The sequence below is a fragment of the Ochotona princeps genome, chromosome 5 (assembly GCF_030435755.1).
Source record: "Ochotona princeps isolate mOchPri1 chromosome 5, mOchPri1.hap1, whole genome shotgun sequence".
Lineage (NCBI taxonomy): Eukaryota > Metazoa > Chordata > Mammalia > Lagomorpha > Ochotonidae > Ochotona > Ochotona princeps.
This window is the reverse complement of record NC_080836.1, coordinates 12,482,796-12,505,720: the sequence shown is the minus strand read 5'-3', so window position 1 is coordinate 12,505,720 and position 22,925 is coordinate 12,482,796. Positions and strand designations below refer to the sequence as shown.

The 22,925-nt window shown below is 48.5% G+C and overlaps 1 protein-coding gene across 6 annotated transcripts in view; it reads right to left on the bottom strand.

Moving 5' to 3' along the window:
* Positions 1-11,438: 11,438 nt before the first annotated feature.
* Positions 11,439-22,925, bottom strand: part of C5H2orf76 (chromosome 5 C2orf76 homolog) — a 65,571-nt gene continuing 54,084 nt past the window's right edge. For 3 of the 6 annotated variants that reach the window (XM_058664398.1, XM_058664399.1, XM_058664400.1), the window contains exon 7: positions 12,520-12,873. In XM_058664398.1, coding sequence (XP_058520381.1) covers positions 12,797-12,873 — 77 coding nt within the window. In that variant the 3' untranslated portion in view covers positions 12,520-12,796. Of the gene's footprint in view, positions 11,616-12,513; positions 12,874-22,925 lie in introns of those variants that run through there. The other 3 variants (XR_009245424.1, XR_009245425.1, XM_058664397.1) reach the window with 3 other exon arrangements.

The following is a 22,925-nucleotide window of genomic DNA, read 5'->3' as shown; positions in this document are numbered from 1 at the left end:
TTTGGATCGGCGCGCATACCGGCCCGTTGCGGCTCACTTGGGGAGTGAATCATCAGACGGAAGATCTTCCTCTCTGTCTCTCCTCCTCTGTGTATATCTGGCTGTAATAAAAATGAATAAATCTTTAAAAAAAAAAAGATACAGTGGGTCTAGGAAGGAGCGTGCAGCCTGAAGGGTGTGGGAGGGTGCCGTTTCAGATAAGCGGCCATTAGGGAGGGAGGGGTCAGACGGCTGGAGGCAGCTCCTCCTACAGAGAATACAGCCCCAGTGCCCTAAAAACAGCAGGCAGGTGAGCAAAGGGAGGCATGGGGAATGGCTGGTCAAAGTCCAAGTGCACAGGGCCTCAGCCGCCTGGAGCGCCAGTGAGGTGGCGATTTGGATTCCTGCAAGAAGGCTCAGGAAGCTGCCCCCTTAGAAGGACCCTCTGGATGGCCCCTTGCAGAGAGGAAGGGTCAGAGCAGAGGCCTGGAGGGGGCTGTCTCACGAGTGAGGTGAGAGGGCCCACCTTCCAGCACTCCCCAATCCTCCAGTCTACAACTCTAGTCCTCCTCCCAGTAAGCAAGGGCTGTTTGCTGGAACTCAGTAGGAGATGGACAGACCCTGAATGTGTAAAATCATTTTCACATTTCAGGCTCTGTTAAAGATACCAATTTTTACATAGTCTTTTTTTTTTTTAAAAAAAAAACAAGATTTATTTATTTTTATTGTGAAGTCAGATACACAGAGAAGAGAGACAGAGAAGATCTTCGGTCCGATGACTCACCCCCTAAGTGAGCCGCCACGGCCGGTGCTGCGCCAATCCGAAGCCGGGAACCTGGAACCTTTCTGGGTCTCCCATGTGGGTGCAGGGTCCCAAGGCTTTGGGCCATCCTCGACTGCTTTCCCAGGCCACAAGCAGGGAGCTGGATGGGAAGTGGAGCTGCCGGGATTAGAACCGGCGCCCATATGGGATCCCAGTGCGTTCAAGGCGAGGACTTTAGCCACTAGGCCACGCCGCTGGGCCCAATTTTTACCTGAACCCACATGGGAAACCCAGAGGAGGCTTCGGGCTCCTGGCTTCAGACTGGTGCAGCTTTGGCCAATGCAGTCACTTGGGGAGTGAATCAGCAGATAGAAGGTCTTCCTCTCTGTCTCTCCTCCTCTCTGTATATCTGACTTCCCAATAAAAATAAACAAATCTTTTTAAAAAATGTTAATGTAAAATGGAATTGGGAGAACTGTTAGTACAGAAAATGTTGAAATACTTGTAGAGAAGGCTACAAAATTTTCAAGGGAAATGCACACTATGAGAAAAACTATGGATTCTCATTTGGCAAAATACATTTATGTATATTTTTAATTCACCATCAAAAGGAAGTGAGTTCTTAATAATCTGAGAATAGCACTTCCATTCTGCTCTCCACTTTTATTTAGTGAGCTTTTTGGTGGTAACTGAAACCAAAAGATGACATGGCCCTTCCTTGTGGGGGTGGGGACGGTGCTATGGCTCAGTGACTAAATCCCTGCCTTGCACACACTGGGATCCCATATAGGTGCTGGTTCATGTCCCGGCTGCTCCACTTCCCATCCAGCTCCCTGCTTGTGGCCTGGGAAGGCAGCAGAGGATGGCCCAAACCTTGTGACCCTGAACCCATGTGGGAGACCCAGAAGAAACTCCTGGCTTCAGATCAGCTCAGCTCCATCCATTGTGGCCATTTGGGAAGTGAGCCAGTGAACAGGTGGTCTCTCTGTCTCTCCTTCTCTCTGTAAATCTGCCTTTTCAATGGTGATAAATAAATGTTTTTAAAAAAGAGGCCAGTCTGGTAACAAACAGGTATCTTTGGAGGCAGCAGGTGATGGATCAAGGGGTCGGACCTCTGCCCCCCACATGGGAGACCTGGATGGCGCCTGGCATGGTAGGCTTTCAGGACAAATGACCCGGTCCATTAGAACTGAGTCTCTCTGCTTCTCAAATAAATATATTTTAGGAGCTGTATGGCATGGACAACACCGGGGACTGAATGGGGCTCTCAGGATGTTCCCAAAGCTATAATGAGAACCTACCACACAGAGCCAATTTCAGGCAGACCACAGCTCTCCACTGCTCCCCCCTAAACCTGTAAACAGTTCTCTGGTAGGGACCAGACCCCAGGTGATCCACAAAAGAAGCCCAGCTCTGCACTGCCCCACACTGGTTTGCATTCTGCTAATATTCACTTCCACCCAGTAAAATTGCCTTAAAATCACGAAGAAACAAACACAGGGTTCCAGACGCTACCCCAAGAGTGACGGACATTGCGTATCCCCACATGTGGACACACAGTCCTCAGAAGGGCGGGGGCATGCCTGGGCATTGCCTATCCCCCCCATGTGGACACACAGTCCTCAGAGAGGCGGGGGCACGCCTGGGCATTGCCTATCCCCCCATGTGGACACACAGTCCTCAGAGGGGCAGGGGCACGCCTGGGCATTGCCTATCCCCACATGTGGACACACAGCCCGCAGAAGGGCGGGGGGCACGCCTGCTGAGGAATCAGCTCTTCACCTCCAGGGCTCCTGCGCCGGCTGCAGTCTCCGCTTTGCACCTGCGGAGCCCCATCCACAGAGCTGGACGGCTTTGCTGCTGGGAAGGAATGTGCTCAAGCATTTCACCCCGGGCTCAAACAAAGCAGACTGCACCAATACAGAGTGCTCAGAGGCATTTAACAAAGGGTGTACTAATGCCTGCTGGAATCCACATGCTGTTTTTAAAAAGCAAGCCTCCACCAGCAAGCAGGAGTGTTTTTTGAAGTGTCAATGCGTCATCGGTGCTCTTGTTAACACACACACACACACACACACCGTAGGGGCTTGCGTTGTGGCACAACAGACTAAGCCACCACTGGTAAGGTTGGCATTCCAAACCAGAATGTGGGATCCAGTCTCAGCTGCTCTACTTCCCACCCAGCTCCCTGCTAATGCATAATGCATGGGAGATGTGGAAGAAGCTCCTGACTTCAGTCTGGTCCAACCCTGGCTACTGAGGCCATTTGGAGAATGAAGAGCAGATGGAAGAGTGTGTGTGTGTCCCTTCCCATCACTCTACTTTTCAAATAAATACATTTTATTTAAATAAGTAAAATGAATGAGATATGGCTAAACCAAACTAAGTATTGGCTTTGAAATCATTAGCCACTGATTTTTCAAATAAGTAAAAATTGGGGCAGATGTAACCCCACGAGGGACATGCCTGCCTGAGGAATCAGCTCCACCAAGTTCTTTGGCTGTCAGAAAAAGACCCCACGTGTGACTTCGACACGGACAAACCCCCACCCGGCTAGCTCACTCTTCCTCCCCACCACGCTCCAGCCTGTGCAGACTCTGCTGCCACCTGGTGGCTGACAGCGCACAGGTGCGCGAGACCAGAGCCGGCTTCCCAGCGGGAGCGTGCAGATGGTGGAGAGCAGTTACTGCGCTCAGGGTGGATAGATGAATGGCTGGGACATGTACAGGTTTGTGCCTGGGCAGGCACTTAGAGAACTCAAGCTGAAAATCAAGCCTTTGCCAAAACTTTTTCTTCCCGAAGATTTTATGAGAGGACTCCAAAAATGTGTAGAAAATAGAATTAAAAAGTTTGGTTTCTTTGGGTCTTGAAAAATCTTATGCAAAAGCTACTGATGGGTTTGTAAAACTTTCAGCACCCAAATAAACATATGCAATAGTTCCCTTTTTACTGAACTTTTTGCAGTGCCTTCCTGTTTATTCAGGCAACCTCTGATTCTATTCATTCTTGTATCCCATCCGTCCTCATTTGCACAGAACAAAGGGCTGGCTATCCTCTCGCGCATGGGAAATGTGGGTTGTTCTACAGCCATACATGAGCCCCTTGGTCTTTGCTGGGACAAATTACAACCGCGGTCTGCCAGGCAACGTGTTCAGGATTCGCTGCATCCCAGGACTAGCAACCTGGGGAAGCAACACAAAAATGGAAGGAGAGCCCTCACAAAATGAGAGAGCCCTCGCAAAGTGTCCTGAGAACTCTGCTGGACTGTGTGGCTGATCGGCCAGTGACAGGGAATCATTGGCAGAGGACCTGCCGGGTCTGTGCGAAGAGGTCTGGGCCCGCTGCCCCGCCCTTGATACCCAGCGTATATCCTAGATGTGACCTTTTACCCAGTGTCCACATTTCCTGGAAGATGGAATTGCCATTCTTTCTTTAGTGAAATAGAAGGTGATGGACACTCTCCCCCCCAGATAGACCGTGGAGTACTTGTTACAGGTTCACGGAAAATGCAATTAAAATGATCGCTTATTTGGGGAGGAAATTGAAATTCATGCACCGAGAGGTCTTCCAAAAGTTCATGTAGATGCATGCTATGGGAAAGCTACGCCTGGATGTCAAAACCTTCTGCACCAAAACCAATGTAACTTTCAATCCCATGTTGCACATTTTGAAGTATCTTTGTGTTTTTCTTTAAAGATGCATTTACTTATTTGTGAGACAGAATTACAGAGAGAGGAAGGGAAAAAAAAAAGAGACAGAGATCTTCCTTCTAATGGCTTGCTCTCCAAATGGTCACAATGGCTGGGGTTGGACCAGGCTAAAGGCAGGAACCTAGAATTCCATCTGAGTCTCCCATGTGGGTGGTAGAGGCCTGAGCACCTGGGCCATCTGCTGCTGCTTTCCCAGGTGCATGAGCAGGGAGCTGGATGAAAAACGGAGCAGCCGAGCCTTGAACTGATGATATGGGATGCCGGTGTGTCCGGTGGTGGTTTAACCAGCTGCGCCACAAAAGCGGCCCCTGTCCTCTACTTTTTTTTTTTTTTTAAGATTTTATTATTATTGGAAAGCCGGATATACAGAGAGGAGGAGAGACAGAGAAGAAGATCTTCCATCTGATGTTTCACTCCCCAAGTGAGCCACAACGGGCCGGTACGCGCCAATCCGATGCCGGGAACCAGGAACCTCCTCCGGGTCTCCCACGCGGGTGCAGGGTCCCAAAGCTTTGGGCCGTCCTCGACTGCTTTCCCAGGCCACAAGCAGGGAGCTGGATGGGAAGTGGAGCTTCCGGGACTAGAACCGGCGCCCATATGGGATCCCGGGGCTTTTAAGGCGAGGACTTTAGCCGCTAGGCCACCATGCCGGGCCCTACTTTTTTTTTTTTTTTAGATTTATTTATATTACTTGAAACTCAGAGTTACAGAGAGAGAGAGAGGAAAGACAGAGAGAGGTCTTCCATCTACTGACTCACTATCCAGACAGCAACAATTGCTAGAACTGAGCTGGTCCAAAGCCAAGCCAGGAGCTTCTGGGTCTCTCACCTGGGTGCAGAGCTTCCAGGTATTGGGCCATCCTCTGATGCTTTCCCAGGCCATTAACAGGAAGCTGGATTAGAAGTGGAGCATCCAGGACTCAAACTGGTGCCCCTACAGGATGCCAGCATCACAGATGAAGAACTGACATGCTATGCCACCGCACCAGCCCCCACCACCCCCCTTTTTTACTTATGCCATGCACTGAGCTAGGTCATCACCCGGAGGGCTCAGAGCAAGCCTAGGCCAAGCTGCTTGCCCAGTCAGGCCAGTGAAAACTAGCAATTCTGCACACTTCCAACCCAGAGCTGTCTGACTTCAGAGCCAATGCTCTGTCCTCCTCATCACGCTCGCCTAGAGCAAACACAGGAAGGCAAATACTTCAATTCATGCCAAAGTGCACCATTTGCCTTTTCAAATGTGTATGATTTTAAATGTCACCACAAGTTCACTTCTAGGTCACTTTTCAAGTGAGTCACTTTGCTTTAAGGCAAACGGGGGGGGGGGGGGGGAGGGCGGGGCAATCCTGCTGCAGGTGGCAGGGCTGAGCACTCCACTGCTCAGCTTTCCAGGGACAGCTCAGAGACAAACCACCCTCTAGGACACACATCTTACTTGTTGCGAACCCACCCCGCTGGCTTTTCTTTCTTTCTTTTTTTTTTTTTCCCCAGCCAGTGGGGCAGCCTTTGCTAGAGGCTCAGGATTGCCTGCAGGCAAACACGGGACCTGCCTGGGAGAGTACTACCAACCGCAGGAGAACGGCAGGTGCACTGGCAACTGCGTTCAGATCAACGCAAGCCGACTTTTTACACAGCTTCTGTTCTGCTTCCGCCTTCTCTCCGGAGACACCTGGGAGTTCTGTTCTAAAGCAGCTTGTTTCACAGTGCGATGTTTCCATAGTGTCAGGACGTATGAGAGTGGGGCCTTGTTTTTTTTTTTTTTTTCTTAATATTTTTTAACGATTTCTTGATTTGTGTTGGAAAGGCAGGTTTATAGTGAGAAGAAGAGATGGAGAGAGATCTTCCATCCACTGGTTCGCATCTCAAATGGCCACAATGGCCAGAGCTGAACTAATCCAAAACCTAGAAGCCAGGAGCTTCTTCTGGGTCTCCCATGTGGGTATAGGGTCCCAATGCTTTGGGTCATCCTTTACTGCTTTCCCAGGCCACAAGCAGGGAACTGAATGGAAAGTGGAGCAGCTGGAACACGGCCAGTGGCCATACGGGACCTTGGAGCTTGCAAGGAGAGGATTTAGGCGTCCTCCCCACCCCCTTTTTAAGAATTTATTTCTTTGTAAGGCAGACAGAAACAGAGATTTTCCATCCACTGCTTCATTCTCCTTCAAATGGCCACAGTGGCTGGAGTTGGGCCAGGCTGCAGCCAGGGGCATGGGACTCCATCAGGGTCTCCCACGTGGGTAGCAGAGGCCATCTTGCACTATTTTCTCAGGTGCATGAGCAGGGAACTGGATTGGAAGCAAAGTTTCCAGAACTCAACCAGCACTCTGATATGTCAGTGCTGCAAGTTGTAGCTTACCCCACCAAGCTATAATAGCAGCCTACCCTAAAATAAAATAAAATAAAATAAAATTAAATTAAATTAAATTAAATTAAAAGGTAGCCTAACTTAATCATACATTCAGATATGACTTTTTAAGGAGGTATAGGTATTCATATCAATATCCTTCTAAAAATGTTTTTATTTTATTTGAAAGGCAGAGACAAGAGAGGAGAGCTCCCTTCTGCTGATCCACTGGCCCAAGGCCCATAAATGTCTGCAACTCAGTCCAGGACTTGTTTGTGTGTAGCAGGGGCTCAAGCACTTGTGTCATCACCGGCTGCCTGCCTAAGCAGCACATCGGCAGGAAGCTGAAATCAGAAGCAGAGCTAAGACTCAAAGCAAGCACTCCAATACACAGGGACATCTCAAGGAGTTTCCTAACTGTTGCACCAAACAGCTCCCCGCTTTAATTTTTAATCTCATTCCCTCAACTCCACTTGAAATACACATGCACTTGAGACTGCTGACCAATTCAGCCCAATATTATGTCTCTGTCGGTTGACAGGTGTGGCTGATAGCGATTTCACCCAGCCTATGTGGATCTCCTTATCTATGAGGCAAGTGCCAAGAAGTGTAAAGGTTTTGTTGTAACATTCACAGGCAATCTCGAGGTCGCTCATTCATACGAGGAACATTGTGCAGGCCTGTTGAGTTGGAGCCATGATTCTACACTGGGGATATTGAGATAATGAACAACAGGTCAGAGCAAGACTGTGCACATAATGCTAGTAAGTGAAGTGAGAGGACCCAGCAATGCTGTTGCAGGGCACGACATGAACAACTTCAGGTAGAGTGAACAAGCGAGGGTCTCTTTGCACGTGCACTCAAATGCTGAGCAAGGAGCGATGGCCCAGGAGAGTAAGCGTGAACAAGGCTGAGGCACTGTGAGCAGAGGCTAGGACAAGAGTGCAGGCCCCGCAGCTGGGCTGTGTTTGGCACACACGAGCAAGTCCACTAGAGCCCAGGTGGTAAGAGCAGAGCAAGGGGAGGCCGGAGATGCGGCAGGGGTACTCACGCAGGGGCTTGAAGCTTGGCCAGTAAAGTGGCTTTTGCTCTGAGCAAGGACTTTGAGTTGAGCATGAAAAGGTCTGACCCATGTTCCAGAAGACTCAAGATGCTGACCCAAGTGGTTGGGAGACCCAGGCACATTCCTGGCTCCTGGCTGGGGTGAGCACTTAGGGAGTAGAGGATGCAAGCTCTGTTTCTTTTTCTCTTTCTGCTCTGCTTTTCAAGTAGGATAATGATTTTTAAATTAATTAAACACAGTTATAACACACACTCTGTACACGCACGACTTCTCAAAGATCCCCCTTTCAAATGCCATCAACATGTAGTTGGAGATTGAGTTTCCAAGAGACTTTGGGGGAAACAATCTAGCCATTGCAAAGGGCACCAAATGGTCCCTTGTGCCAAAGGCTGCTGATGGGTGAAACAGTAAGAAGTAGATCGAGCACCTTGGCCAGTAGAGTGATGGGGCTGGATGCCCGGCTAGAAAGTGTTCAAGAGCAAACAAGAGAGACAGCGGAGGAGTGGGGGTGCTAAGGGCTTGTGCCAGAAGGGGGAGATAGAGTAGCAGTTGTATGTCTGTGTGTGTAGAGGGGTAGTTAAGATGGAGGACATGCCAGCAGGTTTTAGGCTGCTGGGAAGGACTCCACTGGTTGGGGATGGGGTAGCTTGCTTCTGCACAGCATTCACGAGTCTACACAAGTCAAGGATGTACTTGAAATTCATTCCCCAGCACAGGGCAGAACCCTGGCACCCCAGAACAATCAGAAGATTAGGTGGTGGAACATTAAGTGTGACCCCCCCTCCTATTCCTGATGTCCTCTGAGATCCCATAAGCAAGGATGGGGGCCTGGAATGGTAGCCTAGTGGCTAAAGTCCTCGCCTTGAATGCACTGGGATCCTATATGGATGCTGGTTCTAATCCCGGCAGCCCTGCTTCCCATCCAGCTCCCTGCTTGTGGCCTAGGAAAGCAGTCGAGGACGGCCCAAAGCCTAGGGACTCTGCACCCACATGGGAGACCCCGGAGGAGGCTCCAGGCTCCTGGCTTCAGATTGGTGCAACTCCAGCTGTTGCAGCCACTTGGGGAGTGAATCAGTGAATGGAAGATCTTTCTTCTCTGTCTCTCCCCCTCTCTGTATATCTGACTTTCCAATAAAAAAATTTTTTTTTAAAAATTTAAAACAGAAAAGAAGCAAGGAGATGGTCACTCAGAGCAAAGGGGTGTTAGGATCAAAAGCTGGAGAGCTAGGACTCAGAGCTAGAAAGCATGGGACAGTGAATGAGAGCAGAAAAACACATCCACAACTTTCCAATGATTCACATGGTAGCCTGCAGGCACACACCCTGCCCACCCCAACCCGCCTCGCCCTAAGGGTCCCATGGCAGCACCTCCGGACCTCTGGAGCCTGCACTGGGTCTCCTCTGTCTGGATTCACCCGAAAGCTGGCAGTCAGGGCAAGAGCAACACACACCCTTTCAAGTCATTGCCCAGTCCACGATCCTCTGGCAGACAGATGACCAGGACATTAGTCTCTGCACTCTGATGTTCATTCTTGAGCCTAAGATGCACAGCTGGGTGTGGGGCAGGAAGGGGTGGTCTCAGGTTTGAGTTCACTGCATTATCCTTCTTTTTTGGTGGAGAGAAATGACACGCGGTGCCTGCCTCCCCACCACAGCCTTACCTCCCACAGGTGCAGCCAGCACAAGGGAGCAGCCATGGGGTCAGCATGACAGGACAGGGCGGTAAATAGGAGCTCTCCAGGTCCAATGAGACCTGGTGCTGGAGTGTCAAGTACTCACCTTGGAGCAATGCAGCCAGGAGTCCACTGATTTGTTCCAGCTACCATTGCTAATCTGACTAACCTTAAGAATTTCTGAGAGAAAATGAGTGGGGGCGGCCTGAAGTCAATAACCAGAACCATGCGGTCAGCATGTTGACTCAGTGGCTAATCCTCCACGGGCCAACATCCCATATAGGCAACTGTTCATGTCCCAACTGCTCCACTTTTCATCCAGCTCCCTGCTTGTGGCCTGGGAAAGCAGTGAAGGATGGCCCAAAGCCTTGGCACCTTGCACCAGTGTTGGGAGACCTAGAAGAAGCCGCTGGCTCCTGGCTTCAGATTGGCTCAGCTCCAGCCATTGTAGCCACTTGGGGAAAGAGTCATTGAATGGAAGATCTTCCGTCTATCTCTCCGTCTCTCTTTATATCTGACTTTCCAGTAAAAATAAAAATAAATCTTTTAAAAATAATAAAATATCAGAATTTTTTTTGAAATACCCATAGGAAAAATAACCCTGGGCCCAGTTTTACAGTACAGAGGGCTACAGCCGTCAGCTGCCACCATGATATTCCTTACCAGAGATCCAGTGGACTTCCACCTATTCAGCTTATGATCCAGGCCCCTGCGCATGTGCCTGGGAAGGTGGTGAAGGATGGCCCAGGTACCTGGACCCCTGACACCCACGTGGGAGACCCAGCTGGAGTTGTAGAATCCTGGCTTCTGCCTCGCCCAGCCTGGTTACTGCAGTCATTTGGAGAGTGAATCAGTGGACGCAAGGTCTTTCTCTGTGTCACTCTGCCTTTAAAATAAAAAGATCCTTAAAAAAGAGAGAGAGAGAGAGAAAGGAAGAAAAAAGAACCCTAATGGAAATAGCCAAAATGTTCAGAGCAATTGCCTACTTTTTTTTTTCTGCTGCCTTTGATTTCTCTGCTTGTATTAATTTTATTTCTCAGAATTCACAGTACAAGGACATTCTTCTCGTAAAGTTCAAACGCCGTGGATATGGATTTTTCCCACCTGCCCCACCCCACGGGTAGTCTGTGTCACTGTTCTGGGGGCTGTGCTTTCGTGTTACGAATGTGTACCTGCAATGCAAACATTCATACACAGAGTCTTACTTGGTCCCTTCTTCTTGCTGCCACATCCCACAGGCTGGGCGGCTGACCCACACTAGAAAACCTGCTTGTCACCGTTGGCAAGCTGAGATGCCTGTCACCGAGGCCCCAGGTCCTGGCAGGTACAGTGAGGTCTCACAAGGGCTAGGTCCTCTAACCTCACACAGGGAAGGCATAAAGGGTCTCTCTCTGGGATGTGTCTTTTCAGGCTACTGACCCCACTCCAGGGGGAGTGCTCCTCTGTGGTTTTCCAACAGATGGCAATGCGTGTTCAGCCCCTGTATCATTTCATCCAGTCAACATGTTAGCAAACAAGAAGAAAACCCTCAGTGTTTCAGGTTCAGCAGGAACCCCAAAAATAAAGGGACTTCCACAAGTTCACAGGAGACAGAAATAAAATCCAGGTTCATTTTGATGCAGAAACCTTTGAAATCCATGTGTACAGAGTTTTCAAACAATCAAAAACTCATGGAAAATACATAGTATGAAAAAAAATTATATGTGGAATATTTGGCCCCCAGGTAAACATATTTTCTAAGTAAATTTTTTCTGTAAACTGCATCTTACTTCCTTCTGCATTAGCTAGGTCATCTGGTTAGCACTTGGCTGGACAAGGGAAACAATGAGTAAAACCAGTAGAATTCCTGAAGGAGACTATTAAATGTTGTTGCCAAGCAAGGTGTCCTTCTGCTCATGGCAGCTGATTTTCTTAGGGTGGAGGGGACTCTATCTGGAGCCACCGAATGCCTCTAGGAGTACTGGCTGCGCATCCTTGTGCTGCGCTGGTGGTGAGCAGTTCATAGGAATCCAGAGCTTCAGCCGCACTGTGCTGAGGGACCCTCGCTTCCAGGGATACACCTGCTGTCCACGAAGTCTTCTCCCCTGGATAAGAACATTCTACTATTTTACCTCAAATCAATAGGTCTGGTTGGGTGAGTTTGCTCCTGAAGTCAGGAACATAGTAGAGGGAGGAGGAGGTGGAAGAGGGAGAGAGGGAGGCAGGGAAAGGGGACGGGAGGGAGGTAGAGAAAGAGGGAGGAGGGCCCGGCGCCATAGTTTAATGGCTAAAGTCCATGCCTTGCGTGCCCCAGGATCCCATAGGGGCTCCGGTTCATGTCCTGGCTGCTCCACTTCCATCCAGTTCCCTGTATGTGGCCTGGGAGAGCAATAGAGGACGGCCCAAAGCCTTGGGAACCTGCACTCACATGAGAGACCAGGAAGAAGCTTCTGATCCCTGCCTTCAGTTCAGCTCAGCTCTGACCACTGCAGCCACTTGGGGAGTGAACCAGGGGGTGGGAGATCTTTCTCTCTGCCTCTCCTTCTCTCTGTAAATCTGCCTTTCCAATAAAAAAGAAAAAGAAAAAAAGCAAGGGGGGAAGAGGGAAAGAGGGAGAGACAGACAAGAAAGAAAGGAGAGATAGAGGGAGAGAGAGAAAGGGAGGGAGGGGGGAGTATTGTTAATATTATTTGCATAGGCTGAGACACTAAAAATAGGAAAGTGACCCTTCTCCACTAGAAAACCTCCCCACCATCAACTTTCCATGCCTCCCAGTATGTACTGCACACTCCCTGAGCCAGGAGATGGCCTCGACAGTCACGCCAGATGTAAGGGCAGCCATAGCTGCGCACGCGCACACACACACACACACACACACACACACACAGAGGCCAGCTTGACCTCAGCCTTGGGACCTCTGTAATGGGCTCACCAGACAAATCACCAAAGCAGTTCCTAACACCAGCAAACAAGGTGCATTGTAAAAACCAATATTCCATGCTGGCCTCTGAATCCCACTTTATTTCACTTTCAGGAAATGAGATTGCTTTCTTATAATACACTGTATTATAAGAGGAAATATGGAAGGGGGAGTAGGGGCAAATGGAGAGCAAAGGACGAGATCTGCAGAAAGAGAGAGAGAGAGAGAGGCAGGGAAATCACCAGCCTTCAGCTCCCATGGTAGGGCCTGGCATGAATTTTGTTTCCAGATTCGTCAATTTCCAAAACTCACTGGTGGAATAAAGAGCTTAATCCAGGTTTGCGGAAAGGAGTCCTCGAGATGTCTTCACCAGGCTGAAACGGGATTAGCTTTGTGGTTCTTATAATCTTCTTCACAGAAGAATGCAACTTCAGTCTCACTGGCTGGAAAAAAAAGAAAAACAAAAACAACTGAAATGGGGAAAAAAAAAAAAACAGTGTTCATGTAAGACTAAATGGTAAACAAGCAGGGTGACCTGTTCCCGGGGTCTCTCTGTGAGAAGGGTCTCTGTGCCAACAGCAGGGCTTCACTGGGGCTGCACGGCCTGCCCTGCCCGGGATCCCTCCGTGAGAAGGGCCTCTGTGCCGACAGCAGGGTTTCACTGGGGCTGCACCACTTCACCAGGCCCCCGGGGAGATGCCGGGGGAGGGGGCAGCTTTCAAGACCCTCAGACTCAACCAACTGAAAAGCAACAAAGAGTAAGAACACGCCCCCCACTCCACAAGTAAATTCGAGTGAACATCCAAATCTAGACTTTAGGAACTCATCAAATTGCCCCTTTACCACCTAGAAAAATAACAAACCTGGGTTTTATTTTAAGTACACTACTCAATTTCTGAAGGGGGAGGGCTCATCCCCTAGCAAAATTAGCCTGTAGGTATAATAATTTAATACTTAGAGGATCAGTAGAATATTTTACAGATCACTTTACATTCTCCCTCATGACCCATCAAAATCTGTATCTGAAGAAGTTAATTTTTTGCCCTCCTCATGACTAATTCATGAGGCTTCAACAATATGCAAAGTGAAAGATACAAATTGGCTTCTACCTCAATACCTTCAAATGCTTCTAATTATTCACAGGGGACAAGTGGCATAGCTAGAGGACCCGCAAAAGTTCAGAGCAAGTCACAATTCTTTCAACCTAGCAGGGTCAAGGACTCAGTCTTCTAAAACAATAAAGTCAGCAGCATTATTAATTCAAGGCTGGAGACGGAGCTGATGGAAAGCCTTCCAATTATTAAACATGCAATTCTTTAAGGTGTTGCACCAACAAGTTCCGCATTGGTTTTTTAAATTAAACCAGAAGTTAATACAGTCAGCTTGACTTCTACAGAAAGAGCAAAAGGGCCTTCGGAGTCTTGAGGAGAAAACAGACAAGATTATTTGTAATGAATACTGAGTGCTCAATTAACATAGGCTCAGAGAGCCAGACAAGTAAAACTCTTCAAGACAAATAAATAGGATAATAAGAAAAGGGGCCAAGGATTACCACCCATCTCTTCCTTTGCCACTTTCATCTCATCCATTAGAACTTATCACCAAGGAAGGAAATTAAAGAGATTAGCATGAAATTTCATTAGAAATGGTTTTGCTATTTTTTTTAATAAAGAATATCAAATTTAATATCACTCCGGCATAAGCCACCCATGCTCATTACAGAACATAAACAAATTCTGAGACAAGAAAATACAATCAAGCGGCATCTCAAAGCCTCATTTCAACTCCACTACATCTTCCAGATTAAATTTAATCACAGTCGATGACAATCGGATTCCAAGCTCGCATCGCTGTGAGCCAGGGAGGGGCACAAATTGCACCCTGAGCAAACAGTTACTGTACACTCTCGTTTACAGCAGAATAGCCTTGCGAAGAAAGGGCAAGAGGCATCGACCCCTGTATCATGTATCGTATAACATGTTGAGCATCAGTAACATGTTGAGAAGCAGACCTTGGAAGATGGTGGCCTAGCCTTTCTTCAGAAATCTCTGGAGGCTTCCTTCCAAGAAAGGAAGCACACCCAGGGGGTACACTTCGATCATCTGCCAGTGATTCTAATCAAACTTCTCACAGTGAGTGAGCATAAGGCACCCACTTTGTCATCAGTGCAGGAACAAGGCTTCCTTGGCCATGTGCTATTTACCCACGGAATCTGACCTGCACGTGGCCGCTGGCACAGCAGCGCACCAGGCATGGTGACAATGTTCACTTACTGCACTTGACATTTGCGTCTTCCCCTTTGGAGAAAGTCAGGTGGCGGAGGGCAGCTCCCCTGCACGGGGAAGAGTAGGATCAGGACGCAGACTGGAAGCCAGCACCGCCAAGGTCTCCTGGGTCTCATTAACTTCTAGAGCGGTCCGTTCTCTGTATAAAGCATTTATGCCATTTCTCATAATACAGGCTCAGCATGTGATTATCTTAAATTGTATCGTCAGATGATTGCTTTTTTTTTTTAATTTTCTTTTTGTGGGGGGCAGGAAAACTAGACTGACACATGGGTTAAGCTCCAATATTGCTGGTTCATGAAAACAGTTCTCACTCTTAACAAATTGGAAAACGTGATTACAAGTCACCATGAACATCCACAAGTCAAACACAAAGTGGATTTTAAACTTTGGTGAAATCCTCCATGAGAAGGAGAATCTCATGTGTTTAAATCTTTTTTAAAGATTTATTTATTTTTATTACAAAGTCAGATACACAGAGAGGAGGAGAGACAGAGAGGAAGATCTTCCGTCCGATGATTCACTCCCCAAGTGAGCCGCAACGGCCGGTTCTGTGCCGATCCGAAGCCGGGAACCAGGAACCTCTTCCGGGTCTCCCACGCGGGTGCAGAGTCCCAAAGCATTGGGCCGTCCTCGACTGCTTTCCCAGGCCACAAGCAGGGAGCTGGATGGGAAGTGGAGCTGCCGGGATTAGAAACGGCGCCCATATGGGATCCCAGGGCGTTCAAGGCGAGGACTTTAGCCGCTAGGCCACGCCGTCGGGCCCTGATGTTGAATTAAAAAAAAAAAAAAATGTACAACTGCTGAAAACATCTATTTTGTTCGTGGACTGTCACATTGCAATCTGAGTTGCTGATTTAACATTTTATTTTTTTAGTGGACACAGAACAGTGATCCAGTATAACAGTGCACAAGGTGCTATTTCAGAACAAACACGAGGATCAGATGGGGTAATTGGCACATCCCTCACCTTAAGTGTTTATCATTTCTGTGTGTGAGAACATTCGACTTCAGTGAAAACAAATTACAAATGATGCTGGAGACGTCTACATAATCACTCTTGCCATCATTAGCCCTTAAATGCCTACTTTCCAGAATTTGATTGCAAATGGTTCCTTTAAAAATGGCTGGGGAAGAACCCCTGCGGACGTCTACAGTGTGCTGGTCCCCCAGGGTACCAGATTTTAAATTAAATGTGCTGCGGGCGCAGTCAGGTACAGAGTGCCTTGGCGTGGGAATAGGAAATGAATGTGCAATCTAAAATCCAATAAATGCATTGCCACTTCATCCCTTCGTCCTCCTATCAAATGGAATCAAGTTAAGAACCCTCCAAATACATTTGTGGATCATTTTAATACTGATGCTCAAGATAAATGAAATGAACACAGGGAAGAACATGCAAACTCTGGATATGAAACTAATTGTATCATGCTGCCAAATGGGGCAGACAGATGGACACACACACACATCCCTTTAACAGAAAACTAATTATAAGACAATAGCATGCTGGACTTTCTACCACTGTCCGTACTTACAATGTCAGTATACGCTTAAATAGCTGAACGATGAACTTATGGCTGTTTATGAAGGACTACACTATCATAGTGATACAGGGGAAAATCAGTGGAGGGGTGAGGCAGGCAGACTTGGGGAGGTGGGGAGAGAAATCCCAGAGTCTATGGAACTATATTATCAAATAATAAAAAAATAAATTTTTTAAAAAGAAGAGAAACCAATTTTAAGTGTGAAATCCTAAGAAATGGTAATGTATTTAAATCCCTCGATGGACCCATCTCAGTAAATGCATCTGTTGAGGAAGATTTATTGCATCTGTCTTCGGTGTCCTGTGCCTTGCTGGTAGGAACCAAGGTAGGACAGGGCACAAGTTCTGTGCTCTGGAGAAAGGACACCGCAGACAGTTCAATGGCTCATGGCACAGGTCGTCCACCATCAGGGAGGCCGTGAGTGTCAGGTGTAGATGAACTAGACATTGAGGATAGGCCGGGGTTTCTGTGCCAACCTGAGACCCAAAGGACAAAACTGCACCCTTTCTTCTACTCCAGGGATATACTGCATCCTTCTAAATCTCACGGAATCCTAATTGCCACATCTTTCCAAAGCCACACTCACAACTGTGTTGTGCTTCCAAGTTTTCTACCAAGAAGAGGAACAGGATCCTGTTACATGTCCCACGCCTGACTTGGGTGGAAGCGCTTGCTTGAGGACTTCCTGCTAAATACACCTGCTTTGGAGTAACTGGCAGAGAAGAGTTCAAATGAGAGTTGGAAGGAAACAAACAAGAAAACCTGACCTTTGATGGACGAGGCACCGGCCTGTGATATCCACCCTAGGTGGTATGGCAGGGGCTGGGGTGGGGTGGGAGGAAGATGAGGCAGGGGAAGGAGGTTAGCAAGGGAAAGACCATCTTCGGGGGTGCATCCTGACACCCTGTTTTTTACTCCATTTCCTCACATGCCATTCACACTGTGGTACCAGATTGTCTCACTGTTATGAAAACAACAAAAACAAAACAAAACAAACAAACAAAACAGGAGAAGTGCGGGGAGAAGCCCGCAGTATTAGCTGTTGCATACAGACAGGCGAGCAGAAGGTGCCAGGTGAATGGTGAGGTTCTGGCTAGGGGCAGACGAGAGCAATGAGGATGCACAATGAACACAAACCACATGGGAGCTTGGGGTGATTATAGGCCTCGGCTACCAGGAGCGCTCACAGCTGGGCCCAGCTGGCATCTTGTTTGAAAACAGCTCCCATCACAACACAATCAGCTGGGCAAGACTTTCACTGCCACCAATTGTTTCTGAGTCCTGAAGAGCAGTAGGATGGGAGACAAGGAAACTAAAAAGATCCAATAACACTTCAAATGGAAAAAACATCCTACCTGTAAATTTAGCACTTATAGACTCTTAAAACTAATGCCTAAGAACAAGGTTTTCTTTTTTTTTAAATCTTTCGATTATAAATAATGGTTTTAGGTGAAAATCTTCCTTCCTTCCTTCCAAAAAGTCATTTTCTAAAATGTGTGTATTTAGTACTGAGTCCACAAACAACCACTTTTACGAGGTTGAGTGTGGGCTGTGCAATACAAACCTCCAGGGCGCATTAAAGGCCTGAGGAGAAAGAGGGGCATTTCTCCATGAGAACAGAGACCTCGGATAAGCTTCTTCCCCTAACTTGCACCTCTGACAGCCCAGCTTTCCTTTCACATCTCCTGTGGAAGAGTCCTAATAAATCGGTTACACTGGCATCATTCCCATAGCAACTGGCGATGATGGGGAGCGACAGTTTTACACACAGCGAGAACAAGTGGTGAAGAAGCAAGAGCGTGATGCCTTCGAATCGTTCTTTCAAACCTCTCATATGCCCAACCAGACACCACATCAAGCCACAGAACAGTCCCTAGACAAATCCCACACTCCAAGTGCCACTCTGACCGCTCAACTCTGGTTTAGAACGTTCTGTTGCTCTCTGCGGACACTTGTCTGCTTCCCAAGGCACAGCCCGGCCTCGTCCCCCAGGATATGTATCACTGCTCTCGGCAACTAAGAGGAAAGAGCTGCTGGCAGGGAGGGACTGTCACCCACAGCCAAGGGTTTTGAGAGTGGGCTGGAAATCCTGGGCCACCCTGAAGCGAGTGGAGAGCTGTGAACAGGATTTGGTGTTGATCAAAGTCTTGTGACCTGCAAACAAGAATGACAGGGCTTGACAATGTGGTGTAGTCAGTAAAGCCTCTGTCTGCAGTGCTGGCATCCCATATGGGTGCTGATTCATGTCCCCAGCTGCTCCACTTTCAATCCAGCCCCCTACTAATGTGCCTGGGAAAGCAGTGGAGGGTGACCCAACTTCTAGGGCCCCTGCTCCCACATGAGAGACTTGGAAGAAGCTCCCTGCTCCTGGCTTCCATCTCACCCTGCCCTGGCTATTGAGGTCATTTGGGGAGTGAACCAGCAGAAGAAAAATTCTGTGTGTGTGTGTGTGTGTGTGTCTACGTGAGACTGAGTGTGTAACTCTGTCGTTCCATATATAAATAGCTCTTAAAAAGTCAAATAAGGATGACAACAACAAAGGATCTGATTCTCCCATTCACAGATGTTCCATTAAAACCAACTCAGCCTGGGGGGGAGCCCAGGTGAGTCTGAGCTGGAAGCACAGGTCCTCAACTCCCCAGCCACGTGGCTGCCAATCAGGAAATCTGAGCCAAGTCAGGCTCAATGCTTGGGATCCTAGCTCTGGCCACCACTGCCAGCCAGTGGGCAAATCCTGAACTTGTCCCGAGACCTGAGAAATTGCTCCTCCCATAGTACTCACACTGTGTGTGTGGGTGGATCTCTGAGCAGGCACAGGACCCAAGCTCTGCACACCACCATCATCTTGATGAGGGGAGCTCAGGTGAGCCTGAGCTGGATGCACGGGTGTGCAACCTTCCCAGTTGCATGGCTGCTGCTGGGGGAATCTGGGGGAATCTGGGTACCAACAGTGCTGGGCCAAGCTCGCAGGTCACCCAGCAATGTGCTCTGGAAACTTGGGGGTGTGGGTTTACAGGGAGTCTGGGAGATGGCACAGGTGGGAATTAGCAGGGATCTTAGGGCTTATGTCCAGGTGAGGAATAACTTCCAGGTGAGGAATAACTTCCAAAGACAAGGCCACTCTACTTGAAGGGCTACAATATGGAATCCACCAGAGAGCATCAGAAAAGGTAACAGGCACTGTGAGGTTGGGCTATGAGGTTGACAAATATGTGAGTGAATCAGGTCTGGGTGCAGAACCTGCAGGAGAATATGCAGGCTCACCCATGTGGAACAGCAATCCCCATTGGCAAACACAAGAACTGTGACTGAGAATAGGCCTGGTTGGGATCTAAGGGGACACCCTGGATGGGCTGGAATTCCACATTGGTGAACATAAGAGCCAGAATTGGTGCATCGTCCTGGGCTGAGCATGGCTGTAATTTCCCTCGGCACGGGTTGGGCCTGGGTCTTGGGAGGGCTGGGCTGGGCTAGACTCCAGCACCCACTGGTACTCGTGAGAATCAGAGTGGGTATACAATGGGCTGGTCTAGGTCTTGGCTCCTGCTGAACCATGTGAGAGCTGTCTCTGGGTATGGACCAGGTGTAGATGGGCTGTAACACCCAATAGTAAGAATCGGAAAGGGTATGGGCCAATTGGGCAAAACATTGTTCCTGCCAAGATAAGAGGTGGACAAAGTCAACCTGGGCCAGGGACCCATCAGTATGTGCAAGATCTGCCACTCAGAGAAGACCGGATAAAGGAGTTTGTTGAACTCCTTTGTAAGGTTGCAGTCCCTGCAGGTAAGCGCAAGAACCAAGGCAAGGAGTAGCCCAGACCAGACCAGGTTACAGTACCAGCCAGCATACATGTGGGTCAGGCCAGGGGGTGGGCCAGGCCAGTTCATAACACCCACTGGCAGATCGAGAATCAGGATGGCATGCAGGAGTGGCCAAACAGGGACATATCACAGCCAGTTCACACTGGAGCTGGGACTGAGGGCTGACTGGGAAAGGCTAGGCTGCAGCACCAACCAGCACAAGCTGGAACTGGGGTCAGGCTGGACTGAACTAGGCTGAAGCACCACTGGTGGATGCCAAGGCAAGATGAGCCATGTCAGTCTGGGAGCAGTGGATGCCAGGTTCGTGAGCCCAGGAACAGGGGTCCAGCAGAGCCCAAGTCCTTGGGTCCACCTGCACGGTGGGTGCTGGATCCATGAGCCCCAGTGGTAGGGGGCATGAGGGGGCCTGGGTCTCCTGGTCCAGGTCACTGAGCCCGCCTATGTGGAGGGGGCCAGGTCCAAGAGCCCCAGGAGTGGGGGATCCACAGGTCATGGATTGCATGGCCCGGGGCCTTGTGCCCACCTGCATGGTGGGTGCTGGATCTGTGAGCCTCAGGGGTGAGGAGTCTGAAGGAACCTGGATCTCCTGGTCCAGGTCCTTGGGCCCGCCTGAGCGGCCTGGGTCCAGTTGTCCTAACACTTAGAAGTTGTCCTAACACTTAGGAGAACTGGTCCTCCTCAGTGTAGAAGATGGAGTGCTGGACAACAGACCATGGTGCACACAGAGGATATGATAGCCCGCTGGGGCCTGCAGAGGACATCTGGTACCATAGCAGAAAATGGAGAACAGAACATATGGACAACTACCCCAACCAAATGATGACAGTTAATATCTGGGTGGCTGGAGACTCTAAGGTTGACCGTGTCAGCCAGTGGACATTGAAGGGATTTCTCATCCACAGATCAGCAAGATCAACAGCATTTCAGAACTATCAAATCCACCTGGGCAGAACCTTCAGAGCATGTGCCACATTGTGATTCTGGGTTGATATCGGGTGGTCTTTCCCTATCCTCGGGTACTGGGATGGTTGGGAAGCTGGGTATGGCCTATCCCCTTATTTCTCCCCTAACCTCAGAAATGGGAAGAAGAAATAGAAAGCCAGGAAGCAATGATCACAACCACTTCTCCCTAGCCCTAGACCCTTCCCATTCTGACTGGCTATGTAAACATCATTGAAAAAAAAGTAAAACAAAACAAAGCAAACAAAGAAACAACAAGTTAACCTAAAATAAACAACAATGAGACCACCAGGTCAATGTTTAATAAATTCAAAATATTTGCAGGCAACAATAAAGGCTGCCCACATCCTGTATTGGAGCATGTGCCAGTTCCATTCCCAATTTAGGCTTCCTGCTAAAGCAGATCCTGGGAAGCAGCAGGTGATGGCTTCAACAGTCGGGTCCCCACACCCGTGTGGGAAACCTAGACTGAGTTCCTGGCCATCGGCTTTGGATTGGCCCAGCCCCGCAGACATTTCAGGAGTGAACCAGCAGGCAGTACTTCTTCCTGCTCTTCAAACACAATAAATAAATACATGTTTTTAAATTGCCAATTGCTTTCACCTGATGATTTCCAAATAAAACAAGAAATTCTCAAGGACCTTTTGCCCACACTGTTCCGGACGCCTCCACTCTTCCTCAACCCTTACTTAGAACAATCTCCTGGAATATTAACACTATCCCCATTTGTTTGTTTGTTTCTATGTTTTTACAAAAACAACGTTCAGAGAGGCTAAGAGACTTACAGGCCACAGAGCAGGTCAAAAGCACAGGCTTGATTCAAGTAATTTTCCCGAATGTCAGGGGTTTTGTTCTTTTTTATAAAAAGTTGGCTTTACTACAAGTAATACATACAAATGGTAGAGAGAAATGGCTTCAAATTATAACAGCTCAATAAAACAGAGAAGTTAGGAGGAAAAATCCAGTATCGGCAATGGCACTATGCTGAGGAGCCATTTATGTGATTATTGTGTAAGATCTTCCCCCCCATAAACACACACAAAAATGTCATTACAAAACACATATCTTTAAACAATGATGGTGTCACACAATGTACTCTGCCTTCAGAATACGTTCAGCTTACAGGTTGAGATGCCTACATCTCACACTGGACTGTCTGTTTGATTCGCAGCTCCAAACCAGAGTTCCAGGTTCCTGTCAATGCAGACCCTGCTGCAGCAGTGACGGCTCTGGAGACTAAGTCCTTGCCATCTACATAGGAGACCTGGACTACATCCTGGCTGCTGGCTTTGGCCTTGGCCACTGCAGAAATTTGAGGAACCAGAAGATGAGAACATTCTCTGTCTCTCTGTTTCCCAAATCAATGTAAAAGAATACCAACAGTTTAAATTAAGCAGCAGAACTCCACACTAGCAACTCAGAATCGGGCAAGGCGCCAGCGAGCCCAGGTGCCCTCCTCAGAAGGCTCAGCAGCCTCCTAGCCGAGGAAGCATCCTCCAGTTGGCACAGGTAGGACAGAACGTGCAGCCAGGCCTGCAGAGTGCCAGGTAACGGCACGGCGGCCATTCCCTCAGGAACTCCCTTGGATGTCATCCTTCTCCTTCACCTTGCTAATCTCATGAAAACTGGGGTGTTCCCAAGGTCACCCAGAGAGGACAGAACAACAATCATGGTTTGAACCCATACACGCTGGCTGTAAACACTGATCCTTCTTTTAAGATTTTATTATATATATATTTAAGTTTGTAAGGCAAAGTTACATAGAGAGGAGATACAGAATTTTTTCATCCACTGATTCACTTCCCAATGGACTACAAAAGCCAGGGCTGGACCAAGCTGAAGCCAGTCCCCAGTACACCATGAGTAGCAGGGGCCCAAGCACTAG